Source organism: Tigriopus californicus, chromosome 12 (genome assembly GCF_007210705.1).
Source record: "Tigriopus californicus strain San Diego chromosome 12, Tcal_SD_v2.1, whole genome shotgun sequence".
NCBI classification, from domain to species: Eukaryota; Metazoa; Arthropoda; class Copepoda; order Harpacticoida; family Harpacticidae; genus Tigriopus; species Tigriopus californicus.
In genome coordinates, this window is record NC_081451.1 from 13,294,639 (window position 1) to 13,317,328 (window position 22,690).

The 22,690-nt window shown below is 39.8% G+C and overlaps 1 protein-coding gene across 1 annotated transcript; it reads right to left on the reverse strand.

Moving 5' to 3' along the window:
* Positions 1-6,494: 6,494 nt before the first annotated feature.
* On the reverse strand, positions 6,495-13,514 carry LOC131891872 (eukaryotic translation initiation factor 4E-binding protein 1-like). The gene is made up of 4 exons (XM_059241549.1): positions 13,290-13,514; positions 11,183-11,268; positions 9,601-9,786; positions 6,495-6,901 (listed from the first exon to the last, which is right to left on the reverse strand). The coding sequence occupies exons 1-4, from the start codon at positions 13,340-13,342 to the stop codon at positions 6,858-6,860; spliced, it is 369 nt and encodes a 122-aa protein (XP_059097532.1). The 5' UTR covers positions 13,343-13,514; the 3' UTR covers positions 6,495-6,857.
* Between the last annotated feature and the right edge of the window lie 9,176 nt (positions 13,515-22,690).

The following is a 22,690-nucleotide window of genomic DNA, read 5'->3' on the forward strand; positions in this document are numbered from 1 at the left end:
TCTTTTCCTTCTTTTACTTGGTAAGTTGGTGACAGATTTTGTAACCGATACAAAGACCGCCATTCATTGTAAGAAAAAGTCATATCTGATTGATTAAAAGCAAACTAAAACAAGCGATGATTGAGAACATTAATGTAACACTTGGTCTACCAACGAATTGGTGTTATCCGATCTATGAAGCCCCGGGACTTAGGATTGTTCAGGGATATTGACTAAAAAATGACAAAGTTACTCCACATCAACGCAACATGTCAGGCCATTGTTTTGCCCAATTTATTTTGCTATTCGTTGAGGGACGTAATATCATAAGAAGGAGCAAAGAGAAGAGTACTAACGAGAACTATGCGTTATTGTGTGGCCTTACACGGCCATTCCAACATGGAACCCGTCTTCTTTCAAACGTATGGCGAGTTCTTGAGAACTTCAAAGAGCCCGTGGTTACACAATCCTCATGGAAATTGTAATCACAGATTTTTGATGGGTCTTGAAAATAACCAATACCTCCTCTACATATCCACGCACATATTCAGCGCAAACGACCAAGAACTACGTATTGGACTCAAGGGCAGCTACGAGTTCATCACTCTCCTGTGGCGTGTGCTTGCTTGGTGAGTGGAAATCAGTCCACTTGCTCGATTAATTAATTTAAACTAAAAGCTAAAAGGACCCTGCAATGAGACAGTTAACACTTTTGTATTACGTATTTTGGTACCTTTTGAAACATGACTCACGTATTCAAAACACTTGAACAGATTTCGATATCATGCCAGGATTGAATCGAAAAGCGGATCCTTGTTTCTAAAACTAATCCGTGATGAAGCGATTTTCTTTCTTTTCTCTTTTTTTTAGAGATCAGGGCGATGGCGAAGCATCCTTTCACTTCACTACTTGATATCTTATGTGTCACCAAAGGATCCCTCGAGGAGCCGAACCAATATTGTTGTATTGATCTTGTGGAGTTTGATATGACTAAGCATCTCTTTGGGGGAATAAGCTCCCTCGGTTGCTCGAATTACGCTCTCAAGAGAACGACCATGACTTCGCACCTGATGCGAGAGAAACTGTACGTCGAAACTTTTATGTAGTAGACGGTTGTCTGAGAAAAGTGTAGCCAGTGGAGGAGTTTGTGTCAATTGGTACGGGGATAGTGGCCTTGTGCATGAAGGGTGGGTTTGATTTGACAAAATTTCTGTCCAATTCAAGGGATTTTTTGAGTCAAATTCCAAAGGAAGTTCACGATCCCTTGCTCAAAACCTTGCAACTAAACGCATCAGAGCTACCCACAGAGCGTCCACCCAGGCATGCTTTGGAATATCGAGGACGGTACCCTGGGGTACACGGCCGTAGCACCCCAAATACAAAGAAATAAGTTATTTTTATTGTTTGTTATTCCTTCTATGGTCAGGTGGCAGCTCTCTCACTTGACCTGCCATCTGATTTTGGATGTCCCAATTGAGGGATAATCCCGCTTCATCGTCAGAGCTGTAAGCTGTTCTTGTAGAGACAGGGATGCCAAGGTTTCGTGATTCCAATTTGATTAAGCTCCGTAATAAGCTATGAGTCTCTACTCCCCGGAATTTTCTCACAGCAAGAATGCATTACCAGTTCCTTTTTCGAGACAAATACGACTTACTAACCTTGACATACTCTTGAGTGTAGGTACAGTACATGCAAGAATAAGAACATCATCTTTGGGTCCTTCTCGATTTGAATGAGTTTGCCGCCATTCCTTGATTGAAACCAAGGCATAAATTCCATTGAAAATATTCTTATATTCTTACCCGTATTTGGCGAATTTCTGTGTTTCACGTACCTTCATCTTGTTAAATCGACGGAGCTTTTTGCCGGGTTGAGCAGAACTTTGCCCACTCAGACAGTAAGAGAGGAGGAGAAACAGTTCCGTTGATTTAAGTACTTGATACTTGAAAGGCAGAGACTGGACTTGCGAGTAAGCAATTTAAAAACATCTTGAATGACATGTATCCCTTGGTGTCTCTGTATTAATTCTAAGTCATGATAACCATGATAGAGACCATGGAATTGCTAATAAATGTAATTTACTTGTTTCGGCCCGAATTTGTCTCAGCAGCCACAGCCAGGCAAAACGGCTCATGTCGCTTTTGTTACTGCCGGCGATAATAAAAGAATGGTAATCACTAAACCTCCAAATTCATTCCTCATTGTTATTGCCATACTAATCAATTGCAACTTCAATCAAGCTGAATCTTGAATTTTGACCAAATTCTGTTAACGTGGAATAAACACGTCTCTAGTACGTAGAAATTAATTATTCCAAAAAGTGACAAATATGCAAATTAAACTGTCGGATGTATCATTCAAATATTCTAGGAACATGCCAGGATTGTGTACGAGTTTGGCATTTAAGTAAATTCAAAGGCCAATGTGGTTGGGGGTGCTAGGGTCGGAGGGTGCACCTCGCCCGGTCAGCGAAGCCAGCCATCGCATCGTTCAAGTCAAAATCCCAAGAGGCATTGTCGTGTCCGTATCAGATTTGATTCTCCGTCTGTGGGTGTGGTTAACGTCTAAAAGCTTCCTTGAGAAAGGTCTGGGAGGAGAATCGAACCGGGGACCTCTCTCATGCTAGGAAACTGCGCTATTCACTACACCACCTTTCGTCCCTGTAAGGGGTTACTTCCGGCGCCGGGGTTTGAACCCACGACAGCTAGGGAGAGGATTCTTGCCTTGTTCACGCCGCCTCTTAGACCACTCGGCTACACCAGCTCCTTAATACAATGAAAATATTTTGCAAGTTTTTATTGACTTATTTTGCTACTCTTGACTTTTATAGAAATCTTCAAGAAATGGAAACGTATTATTTCTTGTTGTCATGTGGAGCATGCTTCTATATGCATTAAAAGTTTGGCGAGGTGTCAAAGATTCGCAAGGCGTCACTGAAAAATAGTAAACAAACTCGTTGAGAAAAAGACAGAGACCTCGTGGTTGCCCAATGCCTTGTACAAATTTGAACCGTTCACCGGAATCAACAAAAACGTCTTCCAATTTCTTCTTTCCAGATTGGGAATCAATCTAACAAATTCACGATCGCTTTCTCGCGAGTTAAAACTGGTCATGTTTCTTGTGAAATTGAAACCAAATTGCTCCTTCATTGCCCTTTGGTGAATGTTCAATGTCATCAGTCATTGCGCAAGTTCGATGTTTGGACAGCTTTTGATCCAGATGTTTGTAGTATGCCAAGATCTTATTATTTGGTTTGACAAATCCACGATCCAAGCGAGAATGCCCACATCATTCCAGGCCTTATATCCTTCAATATTAGTGATCATCGATGCTTCTGAAATTGAGTGTTGTCGCTTGAAAATAAACAAGAAGCGAGTGCAAATGTACTCCCATTACAAGGGCCGGTTCACCGTCAAATTTCTTATTGGTTGTGCTCCCCGCTGGAGAGATAACCTTAATTTCAAAAGGATTTGGTGGCTGGGCTGAACAACGGATACATAAATAACAATCAAGAGCAGATTCCTCAATTATATTGGGCAGGTGATTTGATCATGGCCGATAAAGGATTGCCTCATATTGAGACCAGAATTGCGGAAAACGGAGGCACCCTGGTAATGGCTCCTTTTAAGCGAGGTGGACGACAGTTTAAAGAGGCAGAAAATGAGGATGAATATAAAATCGCCAACGTTCGAGTCCAAGAGCCATTGAGGGGATGAAACGATTCAAAATTCTTGATTTCATTCAAGAAAATCTCTTGAAAGACGTGGACAAGCTCTTAGTAATTATCGCTGGATTATGCAACTTGTTACCAGACTTAATAAATCAAGAAACAACTAATGAATAAAATCATCTCAATCAATCACTCCACAGTAAATAATTAGAGGCGCTTTCTCTCGTTCGAGGTGCTTGGTTTGGAGAACTCATGGCTGGTGATGTTTGTGAATAGAAAATATTCCCCAGTTTAGGGACCAAATTCTAGATAAACTCGTAACCTCTTTGGACAGTAAAGAATTTCCAGTCAGCACTGGAGTAAATAAATAAGTCGCATACTTTAATGTTACTGACAAACATTTGTGTTTGAATTTGGTAATAATACATATGGTTCGTGGAGATGGTGCCTCCTTTCAAATATTTCACCGACACGGGATCGTCCTTGCAAGAGATGGGACATTTGATTTCCAAAACTCGAGAAACGCGACGCACACAACCACGGATACTTTGGATGAATCATAAGTCCGACCTCGTGAACGTCAATCCCAGTTACTTCTTTATATTTTGATCAGGCCTTAACTTCGGTTTCTCATCCATACCTGAAGTTCTTATTGTCGGCAAGAGATTAGAAAAACTACTTGAAGAGAGTTTCCGGTTTTCTCGAACCCGTTAATTGCTTGGCTTTGGACGGCCAGATCGGGAATTTCCTTTCCAGGTACCACAACTTTTTGTTTGTTTGCTCAATCGATTCCTTGCAAATCTCAGTGATCTTCTCGGGGTCACAAAAACTTTCTCATTTTAAATTTGTCGATGGACTGGTTCCAAAATGGTTAAATCTCGTTGCTGTAATGCCGGAATTTCCGTACGATTGTCGAAAAGCAAAGCAATTCATGCATCCAATTCCGCCTCTTCTTCAACAGAAGTGTCATGTTTTGATTTATAACAAGGCTCTTGTACAGGGAGGTATACGATAAGTCACACCTTTCTCAATTGTTAACCAAATCCTAGCATTTTAGGGCATTTGGTTGCCGAACACAACAATGGATTTCAGATAAATTGGGTGAGCCCCAGAGTTGTTCAATTGTTTCCCCTTTTGGTTGTTTTTCTTGCCAGAGTTTTGAGGGGGCATGCCATACCTGTGTTTGATCTGTCTAACTTTCACATCACTCTTGAATAACACAGAGGAATACGGCAGCCCTATGTTTGCAGAGTGCAATGCATCCAGCCTGACACGATCATCTTGAAAGGATCACTCTCCGGGACGAAGGATCAAGTTGAAATTCGATGTTGTATGGCGACTCAGTGATTCCTGTCGTGCGAGAACATTTGGCGCCAATCGTAAAAACACCATCCTCTCGAACTTCACGAATGTCGAAAACATTGTTAATGGTATCTTGGCCATTCCTAACCATGCATTTTCGGAATGATAGCCCCGAGATTGCACCGAAACCACGGTCAATGAGAGTAATTCAAGGGGAGAGACTAGTGGCCATTTTTTTGTCGCACACGGACAGGGGAAGTGGAAGAATCGTTAGCCGCTTTAGTATGATGGTTGATTTCAGAACGCTCGATTCTTCAGTGTTGCCAGAAATAGGGATTACGTCGCGGCCAATGCGCCCCCAGGCCTTGTAACCGAAAGGTTAGGTTAGGTAAGATAACAGTTAAACTTTTCAGCTGACTCTACATTCAAGCCTCAATAAAATTTTGCCAGAAACTTAGAAAATGAGCACCGCCAACTATTCGGTGGAGAAAACCGTTTATCCCTGATTTAGAGCTCTTTAAAGGTCTTCAGCTGAATGAGCCACCACACCAAGATCGTCCGTGTACAACAGGTATTTGACGGTTCCTTGTTTAGCCTGCCATGCTACCCCGTCGTGATGTAAGAAAGAGGGAAGGTCGCTCAGGAAGAGATTGAATAGAAAAGGTGAGCACGGATCGCCCTGGAGGACCCCATGGTTGGAAAAGAAACTTGAGAGGGGCTCACCCCGGACCTCACAAAAGTTCCGTTTTTCGCATCAAGTTGTGAAGGTGGTGTACAAAGTGGAGTTGCACCCCTAAAAGTAGGAGTCGGTTGAAGAGTGTTGAGTGATTAATCGAATGGGAACCGTTTCTGAATGCGATTAACGGGACGTAAGTCCTTGATTTTAGCGTCGGTCTCTCTGAAATAACTTCTGCCAAAATAGCTGTTGTTCCCTTCGTGTTCTTTCTTCGGGTAAATCCGAATGACCATCAGGTATAGTATTTTGATCTTCCACATACATGGAGAGGCGTTCAAATGGGATGCTGTAAACACCTTCATGCCTGAATCCTGAACGGATATTGACCTAAAGTTGTTAGGGTCTGCTCGCGGCCCCTTCTGATATAAAAAGGGCAAGACAGGATTCAGCTAAATTTGGGGGAGCTCGCCAGAGTTTAAACAGAAAGAGATCATTCGGCTTAAAGGATCCGCGATAAGTGTAAAAAGCGATTTCAGATGCCATGGAGAATAACCGTGCAGTCCACATGCCTCACTTTTTTTGTGACCAAGTGATATCTCAACTTGTTCTTTTGTGATCAAAGAGAGAAACCAGTGATCTGCTTTCAGGGGAACCGGGCAGTAAGGAAAACTGGGAAGCTTGAATTTTTGATGTGCGTTTTTTTGCAGTGAGCCAGCCCTCTCATAGAGTAGGCTCATGTCTTCATTCCAAAAATTTATAAAAATCATGTCTTTGAGGATGTGTTTCAATTCGTGTAATCACAAAGTTAAGGTCCGAATAAAAAATTGAGAGTGATCACTGGTTGCCAGCCGGGGTTATGATTCCAGGTTGATATTTAAATATTTTTTATTTGGTTTTTCATCAGAAGAATGCAAAAGATCATATGTTGCAATGGCGCAACACAAGCATCTCGAAAAGTCATCCAAAGGGTTCATAAAAATGCAGCATTTTCCCCGTAGGCTTTGTGATCTTGAAGATTGTGGCGCATAGTTTAGCGTTCATTTATCGTGCATTGAAGTAAGGCAATGTGATCTTTTTTATCCTGGAGCTTGAGGTGTTGGATGTTTTTTTCAGTTTTTTGGCTTTTTTGATTGTTTTCGTCGAATCTTCAACGCCATAAGTGGAACAAAAGGGGGAGGAGATACGAGGTAAACGTGAGGATCAACTTGCGTCTCATCTGAAGGACCCTCCTCACATATCCATGGAAAATTGTTCCTCTTCCTCCTTAATGGAACCTAGAATTGAAGGATTTTTTTAAACATGAGCTCTAGAACAAATGTTGCATAATTCTTCAGAGCTCTAGGGAGATTAATGTCAGTCTTGAACTCCACTGGATCTCTCTCAACTAGAGTGGCTCACAATGCTTCTTTAAACCCAATTGCTTGAGCTTAGTGATTGCTGAGTGGTAATTTGTCCGACAAACAAGCTTTTTTACAACAAAAGTGTTTCAAGGCCGACTGGAAATCTTCGTAAACATGTAGAATGTGGAATTACTAACCATCCTTGACTTTGTATTCCAAAAAATGACTTGAATGAGCAAGTTGAATGAACAACTAAAAGTGAACAGTTTAAGTTCCTAAATTAGTGTACAGAGTGTTCGAGCAAAATCGTAGCTGGTAGTAACTTCAATACTGCTCTAAAACTAAGGTACCAAACAATTGGTGTCATCTGATAGGGTTAAACTAGACGATTTGGTATTGTTTTTATCAATTGTTCGAAAAATCAAAGATGTGGCCCCCTCTACCATCAGCAAGGCCATCCGACTTCATCTCGGCCTCAAATCATTTGTCAGGAGGCACCTTTTAATCAATGTCTTGAAACAAAACGATTCGGGCGGTGTAAGAAGCTCCAAACGTAAATCAAACACCATAGCACCACTGCGAAGATTTACTCCCACAAGAAGATCTTCACAGTGGATCAGGGTTATTAACGTCGAAACGATCTCTTTATAGCACTATCATTGGACAAGGTCAAGGGGGTCTACCACAACAAAAAAAAAATAACGCAAGTGATGGTCCTAGGGCCGGAAAATGCCACCCTTCTTTTTCAAGGCTGGAGAGAAAATTGGCTCTGAGGCCTACTTCAAGGCCTATTGTTATTCATTATCGCTATCGTTTGCCTATCGTTACACTATCCTACTATGGTTGAAAGAAACCCAACTGCTCCAGGCACATACATCACTCAGGTGCCAGAAGTTTTGCCGGGACAACATGGCCAACTTCAGGCCGAAAGAGCTCTGGCCACCATCCTCTACTGACCTCAACCAGCTGGACTTTTTTTGGTGGGGCGCAATCAAGAGGTCCTCACATGCCACTCCTCACCCAAATGTGGAATCACTCAAAGCCTCCATTGGCCGAGTTTGGGCCGACTACCCTGAGGAGGCCGTCTTCAATGTCTATTGCAGCTAGAGGGGGACACGTCGAATAGCATGTTTTATACTTCCAATTCTGTTCAACTTTCATAAAAAAAAACCTGTGTGATAATTTGGATAAAATTAACTGTGATTATGATTATAACAAGAACAACAAAATACGAACATTTTCACAACTATTAAAAAAAGTTCCTTGATGCAAAACTGAAAACAAAAATAATGCTCATTCAAGGTGTTTGTTGGCAGTATTCACATAAATTTGGCTTTGAAGTATGTATTGCATGAATGATTGCGAGTGAAATTGTGGCAATTTATAAAAATGCAATGTTAGATCTACACTCCTTTCTCCTTTCTTCCTGGTCTACATTTCAGGGTTCAAGATCCAAGCAATAGTCGAGACGTTGACCAACTGTATATAGTGTTTCTGAATATTGAATTGTGTTCAAAAAGAATGCTTCTGCTAGTTTACACTTGTTCAAGTGTTTTCTCTCTCCCTAGAGCTCTAACAACACAAACTTGCGGGATTTAAGGTGGACCTGGTCCATTGAGGGCAAGGACCATTGGTAAAACTATTGCCAAAAAGTTTTCTTGCAATCATTGAATTTCAAAAGGAGCCAGTTTTAAAAGCCGCCCTTCAGCAATACAAGGACACTAAAGCAAGGAAACGCCACTTTTTTGTGATCACCAAACCTTTCCCGCCCACTGAGGCCTAAACTTTTGCGACTGAAATTTTTGAATGTCAATTATTGGCAAAATCATTGAACAAAATATGTGACTAATATCATTTTTCTAACCATTGATGGTATGTGCTTAAAACCAGGCATTTAGATAACCTTAAAATGACTTTAAACATGTCTTAAAGTACAACACCTGAAAAGTGCTAATTAGGTTTTCTTGATAAAGCAAGACTTTGCTTGAAACACAATCAACCAACTTTCTCTCTTTTGCCAATTTGTAGAAAATTGTTTCAGAAACATCTTGACCAAATTTAAAGTAATTTGACGCGTTTGTTATGAAACTATGGTTCTCACTCTAGGGATGGCCCTCAATCCAACGCCTGATGTTTTCGTCAAATGTGTGGGTTAAAACAAAACTATCAATTGTCCATCCCAGATATTCTAATACGTTCAAATTGCACTTTTATTGCCTTTTCCATGCATTTCTTTTACATTTTGTCAGTGTGCGTTACACATCAATTAATAAAATGAGGGAAAAGCCGTGTCGTTTCCTCTATTTAGAGTCCCTGAGCAATAACTCACTGCCAAGACAGACACCTAGCAACTCGAAACGTAAATGCATGCCAGAGTGGCCAAAGCATTCTGAAACTAGAAAATGATTACACAAAGAATGAAAATTCTCTAAATATTTACTTCCATTGAAATTTGAAAAAAAAAAAATAAGAATATATCTTATTGAATCTAATATCTTTACCCGCCTTACATATGCTTCAGAACAAAATTAACAGTTCTCTCCCTAGAACCTGAACACTTGGCTCGCAGCCTGAACTGCAAGCAATGACATGGATCAGGGATCTTCCGTCAAAAATCAAGGATTACTACTTACTTGGAACCCCCTTGCCCTTTGTGGGCGAAACACGGCCACTGTTCACTTTGCCGTTCTTTTTGTGGTTTTCTTTTTCCGAAGGGGCCGTCACTCCGGGTATCACGGGCAGGTTTGTTGGTGGAGTTCGGGCCAAAGGCGAAGTTCTCATTTGCAAGAGGAATGTGCGCTCATAAACGATTTTGGTACCTGGAAAACGAGATTGATATATGTCTTAAAATTGGCATCTGCTGCTGGTCAGATGTAACTCACGTTATTTTCTCGGTAAAAAAAACTCTGGGCACGACTGCTTTAAGTGTTCCTATATTTGCATTTGTTGGGAGCAAAGTTTCTAACCCACCCACATTTTTTCAGAACTCTGAATGGCGGTCGAATCACACGAGGATTATCAAAGGATCAAAGTGTAGCCATCAAATATTTGTGATGACATCCATCGACCTAGATGGTACTGCTGAAACTCAGAAGTCGCGTACATCCAAAATGTATTCAAAACTCAAACCCTTCAAATTTTACACACGTGAAATGAAAAGCGAAGTAGCTGATGTACCAACACTATTCATAATGATCAGTTCGGTTTTTGGTGGGCATCCTTTGCCGACATGTCTCCCTTCCCAAGCGTCTGCGTGGTTTTAAATGTCTAAATCTATCACGAATCTATCACGAGGTGAATGCGTGAAAATGTCGAACATCATGAACCACTGGAAAGAAAATTGAAATAAGCAATGCCGATTTGAGTTTTTGCATTGCATGAGATGGGACACAGATCGCTACAAGTGCGTATTTTAATTTTGTGCTCGATCGATTCCAGTGGTTCAAGCAATCACGTTTTAAGTGATCCTTTTAACCATCTTATATCATCCGAAGACTGGTTGTGTGAGCAAAATGTGAACGCTGATGGCTCAATCTCTTCATAATAAAGACACAAGAAGAGCATGATTGAAAAAGTCGAGAAATGTTAACACATACTGTGACTTATGTCCATGAATAAACATACCCTTATCTAAATAAAATTGAAGCTCTCTGCAATTAGAGGTGATACGACTTCACCACAGACGAATCAATTACCATGTTTCCTTTAAGAATAACCGCATGTCCGCCCGTTCAAGCCACTAAATGACGTGTCTACTTGTTTAAGATAGCAACATAAACCATTTGGACTTGGCCAGCCTAGGCATCCAACCATTGAAACTTGTATAGTGAACAGTGTCGAGAGCTCAGCTTTCCAACCGACCATTTTGTTTCTGGGGGAATGTTAATGTTTGAATGTTTCGGCAAGCGCTGGCAGGCACGCTAATTTGGCGGCAACAGAGCCAGTGGTGCAAATTTGGCTCTTCAAACTCGTTTCAACAAAGCCTACCATCCTTCTTCGCCCCACGATAAAAGGGTCAGCTTGGCAAAATATGTTTAAAGCGGCAATTTTACACCACTTACTTTGGTTCTACCAAATCAACGTACCTGCCAGAGCCAGCAATGGCAAAATTCTACTTTGAAGGAATTTCTGCCACTTTGTGCCACCATATTCTGACAGGTGGTCAAAAATGGCTTTTAATACCAGGCGTGTATGATTTGAAATGGTGACACTAACCTCCAGGTGTGGTACCAAACATGGTACCGCCCGGCGTGGTTCCATATTCCAAAGGCATCTCACTCTCCGAATTGATCCGCACTCGTCTGAAAGTTAGATTAAATCCATTTGTTGATTGTTGATACTTGAGCATTTCATTTGAGTTAGCACATTTTACAAGCTATGGAATTTAGAAGGAAGAGTGGCAATAAGGTTTCAATTTAGTATAGTCACCTTTGAAGGTCAATAAGGTATGATTTTGAAGGTTGAGGCGATTTCGGAATCTTATAACTACTAGCGGCAAAACAAGTTTCATGGATCATTTGAGCATTCTTAGGCGGCTGAAACTAGCTTGAGCCGTTACTTGTTAGTTTTGAATCAAAAAATAAGTAACTAGGTGAATATTTCATTCAAAAAAAAATTCAATTACTTGTCTACAGAAATCTACGCTTCAAACTCTATCAGGTCAGTGGTTCCAAAAACTCTAAAATGAAGGGATTTGGCTGGCGGGCAAGTAATTGATAGCTTTTGAATGAGATGTGTTCCTAGGTGTCTATGATTTGATTCCAACCTAAAACATTCATAATTCAGGCATAGGTAGAGTTAAATAGGCAAGAAAACAAGGAACGGCCCAACCTAGTCTCAGCCGCCTAAGACTGCCCAAACGGCCCATGACACGCTTTCTGGCGCTCGCGTTAAGACAGGAAAATGAATGAATACTGTTAGTTCAAGACACTTAGTGATTAAGTAAAAGGGCTTAATTTTCTAGGTCTTTGGAGTGCCACTTGGTTCCTTGCAAATATAGAAACGAAGTCAAAACTGAAACAGAAACCAAAGTCTAGACAAAAGGCGCTCTCTGTTCATCACAAATATAAGGCGCGAAAAATTGCTTCCTTGATGCTTATCAGCACAAACTTTTATTTATTTCCTGAGCTAATAAATGAAACTAAAATATATGATGTAAGATTTAAATCATTGTCTCTTTGTCCCGATATTTGACAAAGGTACTGTGAAAAAAAGTGAATGGAAGAAATTCAATCAATTACCCAAAATTAACAATCGGATGTGAAGACATGGTTTGACAATATAATATGATTTAGAAAGAAGATATTGGTGGCAAATAAATTTGATGCGAATAAGCAACCACTTGAGACTTCGACTTTGTAGATTGCAACAACTGAGTACAATTCTTGCAAGGGAAGGAGAGAATTTTACATCGAGAAAAGGTCGTACCAAGTTGGATCTTTTCTCGATCTAATGTTCACTCCTTGGCTTCAGAAAAACTAAACCCCGATTCCAGACCGTTAAAAGTTCCAAACACTTAGCTAACTTGTATTTTGATAAGAATGTAAAGATTTTTGAAAAAGTGAAAAAATGCGCCATTTGCACTTCGGCATCAACAAAGTGGGAGAGCGCATGAGATTTAGAAAACTCTTACAAATACCCAAGTCAAAATCAAAAAAAAACTTTCTATGGATAAATCGACAGACGTTGATGTTGAAGCGTTTGCTTTAAAACTAGAGGCACAATAACAGAAGGGCAGTTACTTTCCAGCTCTGCTAAGTCTAATCTCACTGACTCATAATTAACATAAAACAACAACCTACTCCACAACAACAACGAGAATATCTACAGAAAAACCAAGTATCTAGGTTCATTGCACATGTGGCTGATAAGTTCGAATGTTTAATGTTACATGGACTGTATTTAGCCTGATGAAAATGTATTGTTACAACACTATCTCGCGGCGCAATTGATTTCATGAAAACGTCGCAATTGTTGAAATGTGCTTCCATCCATTAGCTGATGATTGCTCGCAAGTCAATGACACAATCTAAAACAAGACTGGTTCGGTGGGTTACTTTTAGTTGGATTTGGCACGGAAATAGTTTGGCACTGACGCGATGCCACCTGGCGGAGATCAAGGGAAACCCATATTCTAAAGGGGAGTACCTTTTTTCTTAATCTTCACAAGCCGGTTTTAGGTGTAACTATCTCCAAGGGGACTGAAGAGGCACTTTGCCGTACCTGTGCTTCGCAAAAGTCGCCATTTTTTGAGTTAATTAATCTTAGTTGTGTTGTTTTTAAGACAATTATTGGATTGAAGGCACAAGATTGGAGCTCTGACCTGGTGGGAATGCCATTGTTGGCAGTTTGTGTGGCTACAGGTGATGCTGACATGTTGACACTGTCCGTAAAATTGGTAAAAGTGTACTGGAAAATATAAAAAATATACGTAGTCCACTCAGGAAAACAACGTGGAGAGCAGAAGACGGCCAGGAAACGAGTAAGGCAAGTAAGTATTGCTGATACGTCTCTGAGCCAGACTCAGAGAACAAACCAACTCTCCAGTCACGGACATGTACTTGAAAGCTGTTAGCAGTCAGGCTTGCTCAAGCCATGCATGGTAAGTGGGCCAATTTCGTGTCCAAAAAAGGTCAGGTATGCTTCAAAATATGTGGACCACTTTTAGTTAGATCTTCAATTATTGCTGAGCCAGTCCTTTGCTGTTGGGCATATTTGCAATATATTTGTTATAACGTACTTTCGTATATCAATTTTCATGCAATTTCATCACTAGGCAGTATTGAATCCATGCCAATAATCAGTGTTCTCTACTTGATCATTGTGAATGGAGAAAAATGAAAATATGTCAATAATAGCTCAAAAGAGATGATCACAAACTAGCAAGCAACCATTTAGCATGTGTTTACTTTATCCAAGATTTTTAGAATTAGTGATCATTGCATCTATGTAAAGAAATGCAGAGGTTTTCAATAGAAAATCATCTTGTACACAATTTGACTGGAAATCATGAAAATGCAAACCATAAACTAATTTTTTAGGTCAAATTCAGTATTCTTACAACTGCGTGCATCAAAAGAAATGGACCCACAAAGTTCATTGACTTCACTTGGATTTGTCACTACAAACTTTTTGTTAATCATACATGTGTTCGCACTTCTAAGATCGTACATTTTCCATAGGCTTTTCAAGAGGTTCAAAATTTGCACCAACGGGAAACTTTATGAAATTCAAATGATTTTCAAGCACTGAAACATATGTGTTTTGTTTATTTTTTGTGGCATATGAGCAATAGTTGCTCATAAGGTTGTCCAACAAACAAAATGTTGTTGTCACGTCAAGTGGAAATTCCAGAAGTTTGACGGTTCTGATTAGCGAAAGAGCTGAAGCGTGGCATTGAGAAGAAACCCGGTTAGTGCAATCCTCTCGAATTTCTACTCAATGTAGGACCAACATTTTTCGTAGTCTACGTATAAGCAATGCCGACCTCATCATTTAGGAGTTCCAATTATATCCCGTTAATATTCCACATCCTTGACCATATAACCAAGTTCAGGCATCTGATCCATTACTACTGTAAAACCATATAGTATTGATGTGCTTGTTTGTGTGGAGCGTTTGCACTACAATGTACCCACTCCTGTCTACTAAAGGTGCATTTCTCATTCAGCCCTCACTGTCATATCAGCCATCATTAAACCCAATGTCCTCTAAAATGCCAAAATCGCAGCACTGAGCTACAAATAAGGAACAACGGGCGGGCTAAACGAGTACTAACTTTTCTGTTGCCGGGCAGGGCTGTCTAAAAAGCAACAGCGGTTTCTGAAAAAGTGCGTCGTAGTTTCTGAAACACACGTATTTGAATTGGGGCAACTATGTGCGAGACCTCAAAAATTGGCTGTGCAGTACACTTATCCGCAATAGTTCTTAAGAACGTATGTTTCAATCTGAGCTCTTTCGTCTTATGGGTCTGAAATTTTGCCCTAACATCCCTCAAACCCTCATAAATTGCAATCAGACGCGTTGGTTTATTTGTACTTTGTCCTGGGTTCAAATCGAGCCAGTTTTCAGTCAAGGCAGGACTGAAAACCGAGGTAAGGGTGAACAAACGTTCCATGTGGTTACGTAATAATCCCACGTATATACCCTGACGCCTCATCCCTATCCCTTAGGAGTATAATATTCGAATTCCTTCTGAAGCGGTTCATGATAAATATATATATATGAATATTTGAAACAGACCCGGTTGGCTGGATGTGTCTCTTTGGTCGATGGCGAAACAAAGCTATATATTGGAAAAGTACGACGAAACCGGATTTCTTCACAAGGCTTTGTCATCGATTGTAAAGGGCCCCTTTGATGCCTCATTACTGTGATAGCTTGCTTGATAAGGCTCTTCTGAAAGCAAGTGAAACTTAAGTCGCACATTCTAATCTACGTTTCATTACTGACTCTGTGCTAGGCACTGTGACACAACAACATCTGTGATGATTGCAGGAAGTACGAGATAAGAAATAAAGATGACCCAGTAGAGATGGGTCGCACTTTTGTCGAGTCCAAACCCGTCAGAGTAAAGGTAGATGTTATTATCATGAAGCAATAAGTTCATCTCTTCTAATCAGTGTCGTCGATAACCTTTTTTTTTATCACGTCACATGTATCGCGATTTTCAACCGTAGATTAACGTATTTTACGTGATTTAAGTTTATTGTTTTCACATCGCACGAATTATCCCCAGGATTTAGGGTCAATTCTAGTGACCGTAGAGGCTTACTGTGCGTTTTGAGAGCACCTTCAAGCCCGCGAGAATCCAGGCTATTTCGAACAATGAAGTCCACATCTCTTCTTTCTCGGGCTCCTTCATTATTTAATTTGTTTCCCTTTAATATTCGTAGGGAATAGGTAGGCCTTGTTGATCCGGTAGCATCTTTCAAAAACAGACTTGAACAAATTTTTAGATAACATTCCAGATCAACCCTACATTCAAGGACTAGCTCGGTCTGCCAACTCAAATTCGTTGACAGACCATATATTGTATAAAATTAAGGGGTAGCGATAAGACAAGTTATAAACTTTCAATTTGATGTTACAGTGGACTACATTTCATGAAGGGTTAAGGAAAGCCCAGGAAAACCGACCGAAAATTTTGAATTGTCTTTTTTTTAATTTAAAAAAAAAATTGCCTCTTTTGGTGTTTTTCATCTTTGAAAGATTTGCAATGATTTAGAGTGTCCTATCTATAGACAACCAATTGCTAGAATTGAAGAAGATATAGAAGTGTTTGGACATAAAAACAAGTGCATCATCCACAAGATACCTTAAAAAGGTGTATTAAATTTTGCATTGTTCTCTGCTTTGCAATCCTCCGTTTATTTTGAAGCACATTTTAGGTTTGAAAGCATGGTTTAAAACCAAGGTATGTTGTAACACAGGGGAAGCAGAACAATGTTTAATCAATAATCCAATGCTCTGGTTTAGAAACTTTGTGGTAATGTCAGTACTTCTTCAAATTGATTCTATATGACTTTTTTTCTTGCGTCATTCTAAAAGTATGAATTTGATGCAGTAGTTTAGACGTATATGAAATGAGGGCATCATTTTTGTTACTAAATTGTTATTATTTCGTATTTAATTTTCTTGTGCTTATAAGGTGTGACCAAGTTTTGGTAGTCAGGGAAGACAATTTAATGTTATGCATATTTATTTAGCCTAACAAATTCATATTGGGCATGGTTTTTGAGGTCCATGATCGTTGTTGCTTGTCTAATTTCACTGATTACGACAGTGGTCTGACAAATGTGATGACTAGGGCAAGCCAAAACTTGCAGATAAATATGGTCTTTTTTGACAGCAAATTTGTATTAAAATTCAACCAAATTTGCACAAAATTTGCAAATAAACTTTCCAAAACATAGGCACCAACACGTTCGGGGGATGTAATGGCTGTTTTTTCCTCCCCTATCAAGCAACAGGTAGATGAAAAGGAAAATTGCATAATAATATCTTCCAGCACTGGGATTTGGACCTGCTATCTCAAGGGAGCAGATTCTTGTCTTGTCCATGCTGCCTCCTAGACTAATCAGAATCTTGCACATCCTTAATATTTCGTGACAAAGATTATTGTCAGTAAGTTCAGCAACAAAAGAGCACTAATCTCCGAGCGTGGCGTTATCTCTTGAAAGTATAGTAAATCAATCCTTCCCAAATTAAACATCCTCCTCATTACCATTTACGTCATAATTCATGAAATACATAAAGATGAGCCTGAATTTTGAAGGAGAAGTTTAGTACTGAAACAAAAGTGAGGTCTATCACTTGAAATAGAATATCTTAAAAAATTACAAAGATAAAAGAGCCATTTAAGAGGAATAGAATACATAAGCAGGTGGTTGGTAAAATGTCTGCAATTTATTGAATACTTAAGTGTACTTTTTTCAAAAAGATTTGAAATAATAGTTGGTATAATTTCAACTTTTCTCTATCTTTCTTAATCATTTTGCGGACTTCCTTACCGCTTTTTGGCTCGGATCCCAGCAGTTCAAGACGAGATATTTATTCGCTTTATTTAACTTTTATAAATGTATATTATTTAAATCGACCAACGAATTAGAGTTGGCTTATCTGGCTAACCCTTGAATATAAGGTTGATCGGGATTTTTAGTTAAAAACTTGTCCAAGTTTGACTTAAATCCTGTAACTGTATCAATGCCTACATACGACCTATGAATATTTGGAGGCAGCAAATTGAACAATGAAGGAGTCCGAGAAAGAAGAGAGGTGGACTTCATTGTTTTAACTAGCCTGGATTTTCGAAGGCTTGAAGGTGCTCTCAAAACGCACATTAAGCCTCTACGGTCACTAGAATTGAACCTAAATCCTGGGTTGGGACAAAGCTCATGAATGCTTTAAAAAACGTACAATATCAGATACCTTTCGTACCTTCTCTGAGTACTGTACAATCCCAACCGTTCTAACCTCTCCCAATACGAGAGCTCTCTCATATCTTCAATGTTCCTACTAAAACATCTTTGGACCTGCTCGAGCTTTTGCAAACCTGCTGAACTAATTGGGACCCAAATGGGCAAGATTTATTCAAGATGCGGCTGGACAATTGACTTGTACAGAGTTAGCATCGTGACACTATCTCTGGACTTAAACGTGCGATATATCCAACCACATGTTTGAAAAGCCTTACCAACTTTCAACTGGATATGCTGATCGAACTTTCCATTATCTTGGAGGACTACACCTAAATCCTTCATGGATGAGACCTGCTCAATTTCCTTACTTTCATCATCTAATAGTGGAGTGTCTAATGGCGTCGACCCAAAGGTCATTGAACGGAATTTCATTCCATTCAAGACCATGTTACTCGCAGCAACCCAGGAATAAATTTGGTCTAGGACCTTTGCCAGACAACCAGAATCCTGACCATTCCTACCAACTACCAATTTTGGATCATCAGCATAAGAAGAGATACTGACATTACAACTACCAAGCTTCTGAAGCGGAGCAATGAAGATGATGAAAAGGAGAGGACCCAAAATGGAGCCCTGAGGGACACCCGACTTGACATCATGTATGTCACTAAGGGATCCCTCAACCTTAACTAATTGTTTCCTACCGACAAAAATGAAACTTCTTAGCCAATTGAGAACCTTGCCTTGGATCCAATCTCATGGAGCCTGTTAACTAAAAGACCATGATCTACCTTGTCAAAGGCCTTGGCAAAGTCGAGACAAACTACATTAACTGATTCATGGCTCACTAGTCCCTCAATAACCTGCTCTATATGCTCAATCAGTTGGGTAACCGTGCTAAAATGTGCTCGGAACCCATGCTGGCTTGGGAGGAAGGACTTCATGTATATCAAGAAATTCAACAAGTTTGAAATTTATGATCTTCTCAAACACCTTCGCAATATTCGAAGTGAGAGAAATCGGCCTATAATTACTGGGGAGTGACTTATCTCCCCCTTTGAAAATTGGAACCACATGCGCTACTTTCAGAGAAGAGTGGAACTTGCCCTGGTCTAAGATGCAACGCATCAAGTACGAGAAAACCGGAGCAAGAAGCTGTGAGCATCTCATCAGAAACTGAGATGTCACCCCATCAGGGCCAGGGGAGCTCGAGAGTCTCAAATCCCTGATGGCCTCTAAAGCATCCTGATCTGTGACTACAAGATCATCTAAAAGCTCAACTTGACAAGCCTTGCCAGTCCCACAACATCATCAATAGAGAAATGGTCTGTTGCTCCTGAACTCTTTGGAGTGGAAAACATACCAGAGAGATGATCTCCATGTATGATGGCCATGGCTTCCCCATTGACCTCAAAAGGCCCTACAAGGTGTTTCATCTTTCTTCTTAGAGTTTGCATAAGAGAAAATCGATTTGATTCGACCTTACCTCCTGAACTACTCTATTATCCTTTTTCAACTGATCTGTCTCAATGGAGGCCTTAATTCTACCTTGGATTAACGCCAACTTTCTTTGAAGGCTAGCCACAACTACTGGATTCAAATTGCTGTGGAGCCTTTTTACTAGTTTGTAACTCTTTTAAATCAACTCTGATGAACAAAAAATGGGGGCTTCCGCGCAAAAAAGGATTCGATTGATGGAGACACTTTTAGACTTAGGGCGGCTTTAAACTAGGTTAGAAAACCAAGATTGAATTCGGTTTGAGGAATGAAGTAACAGTTGTCCTGGGGCGAGTTTTTCGCAGTCTCAGTCTTTTTGTTCGACCTTAGTACAGTAAAAGACTAGAGCCCTCTGCTGGACTTAAATCTTTTGTCGGACTCGCCCAAATACTAGCCCTGCTTAAATCCTCAAACCGGATTCAATCTTGGTTTTCCAGCCTAGTGTAAAGCCGCCCTTTGTTCTGCTTCTTGCAAGTAATCTGATGCTGCAAGTTATCTCAATCTGTTGTTTTTTTACCTGCACTTGATAACTATTAGGCCATTAACCTCCCAAAAAACGAAGACCAGTACCTAATATATTATATCACATAAATAATTCACAATCTCACACGTACCATTCAACGGTCCTGACACTTTAACTCAGCTGAAGGAGAGAGAGCACATGGTTAATTTGGGTAAATGTTACTAATATTCATCTCTGTCGTCTGTGTTCAGTCATGCCATCGTCCTTGATCTAGCGTTTGTTGCTGATTTGATCCAAAATTTTAAAGCCGTTTTTAGGGCAAATCCAAGCATTGCATTTGTTTTTGGTTTTGCCATCCAATTTGAATTTAACTGCCAAAAGTTCGTTGTCCTCAAGACAAAATTAATAAAAAAATTCTATGGGTTTTTCAAAGATGCCCCAAGGGTGATTAAACTCAGTGTACGCAAAATTAGGTTACACTGTAAATAAAAAGTGAAACAAGTGATAGCCAGATGTGTCTTCTTGGAGGAGCAAATAATGGCCATCTTTAATGAAAGTAATGCTTTTGAATATTTGAACTTTCATAGTGCTGGGATCATATCGCCATTAACGGTTGTAAAGTTTGCAAAACATGGGAGATAATTTGTGTTAAAGGGCAAAACAACAAACAGGATTGGTCCTTGACTTTTACCCAAGGATCTTTGCTTGTTAAAAACCTTGCGGCGCCAAAGTTAATGACGAACAGTAATATTCTATTTTTGCCATTTACCTACAAAACATGCAAGTAAACGTCTGTGCAGAAGTTGAAAACTCAGCTACAAAAAGAACATTAATTTTACTCATTTCACTTCGATCATTGGAGTATCTTAATTTGGGTTCAATGTTGTGTTTTTATTATTTGAATGGAAAACCCGTGTTCATCTCTAATAGTTGCCTCGAAAAAAGGCGTCGGGATCGTACGTTTAGACATACCTTGAGTGGAAATCCCAACCATGTGGCCGTAGAAAGATTTCTCAATGAGGTATGAGTCATTTTGGATCAGAAAACACTTGTATCAAATCATCCGAAACTTGAACAAAGGCTGTTGTGACACATGAAATAGCGTTTCGAAAATATAGTTATCCATTTAGCTCAGGTTGGGTCTGTTGAAAGATGTTAGTCGAATTCAAACAAGTCCCTAGGTCCATATGTTTTGAGCCAATGGTAGTTTCATGGTAGTTTTCAAGGTAGTGCTAAATACTGGAAAAATGTGTCTCGGCCTAAACTAGTCTTAGCAGCCGCAAGCAAGCCAAAACGGCCCATAATGCTCTTTTTGCCGTTGGCGTTAAGATTAAAAAGCTAGGAGTCGACACGCAGGGGTGCCAGACGATTTGATAGTAAAGCCGCCCAAAAATATATGGGAGTGACAAAATTTTCCGCCAAAAATTGGACTCTTTCTAATTTGGAACAAAAATCCGCCATTTCGACAAATTTATCGTTAATGTGACATTTTCCCAAATAAAATCTTTCTGGGGTGACATATGAGCCTCTTAAGCAATGATTTTGCATGTTATTCTAACAAGCTTGTGGAATTTTGTGTTAACAATGCAATATCTTTTTTCATAATTTTATAACTTCTGCAATTTTTCAACCTTTTTTACATTTAACTTTAAAACTCATTGTTGACCAATCAAAACCTTACCCAATACTAAAAACCTAAGCGTAACTCAAAAGCGGGCCTAATTCATTCCTCAGGCGTTTTCAGCAAAGCAAATCAGTTGAATACACCAATGGCTCTTAAGAGAGGAAACGACACAGCTTTCCTTTGTCCGTCAAGTTAAGCCGTTGTGTGGAATTCAGACACTAGCTTTAGTATCAATAAAGCAAGATTGCCCATGCTATACAGTAAAAGGCAATTTACATGCCTTGTTTGAGGCGCATACCATCAATGGTTACAAGAATGACATTAGTCACATATTTTGTACAATAGCTACATAAATAATTTACATTCAAAAATTTCAGCACCAATAGTTTAGGCCTAACTTGGCGGGAAAGGTTTAGTGATCACAAAAAGTGGCGTTAAAGTGGCGTCGGAGAAAAATTCAATATGGTTATTGTACTCTTGTATAAAGAACCATGGTAGCTGAGTGGTCTAATGTACCCAATAGAGGCACGACATGGTTCCTCAGAGGGCGTGTGTTCGAATCCCGCCTGCGGAGAAAGTCTTTATTCCCCCTAATGCTGATTCAAGAGGTTATTAATGCTCTTGACCGCTTATCTCCTCCTTTTAAAGCCAAAGCCCTGTTTTTATGTGGCGACTTCTTTTTTTTCTTTTGCGGACGAAAAAGTTTCAAACTCTAATTGACTTTTATTTTCATATATTATTTGATCGACCAACATTTCTTCCCCCTGGAGTGCTTGGGCGAGGGAGTGAGGGACCTGCTCCTCCGGCCAGCGAAGCCAGCCTTCACAATCGTTATTATAATTGCAATATTATTATTATCATTATTATTCCTTATTGCGACAGATTTGTCACTGGACTATTGGTATATTTACAGGTGTACACGACGACAAATTTTCCCTATCACAGTGTCTCCTCTATGGAGGTTTGGGTACATTATTATTTAAGTACTCAGGTTACAACAATGCAAGTATTGCAATTCAAGGCATTTGCCTTTTTTCTATGCAACTAGTGTCCAAAACGATGTGAACAAACCGACAGCCACCTGACGTTACGTCATTGATGGAAAAGTCATGTCCACAGAAGAGTTATAAATCGAGAAATTGCAACTTAAAACGCTCGCAGTTCCCTTCCGGGTCAAAAAATCATCATCATTTATCATACGGTTTCATGCCAAGTCTTTG

Bases quoted from the DNA above. Each gene is read 5' to 3' on its own strand.
- LOC131891872 (XM_059241549.1), bottom strand. From the start codon at position 13,342: ATGTCAGCATCACCTGTAGCCACACAAACTGCCAACAATGGCATTCCC. The intron at 11,269-13,289 runs GTCAGAGCTCCA...TCTAACTTTCAG, and splicing joins AACAATGGCATTCCCACCAG to ACGAGTGCGGATCAATTCGG. The intron at 6,902-9,600 runs GTAAGTAGTAAT...CTTCAATTCTAG, and splicing joins AAAGGGCAAGGGGGTTCCAA to GTTCCATTAAGGAGGAAGAG.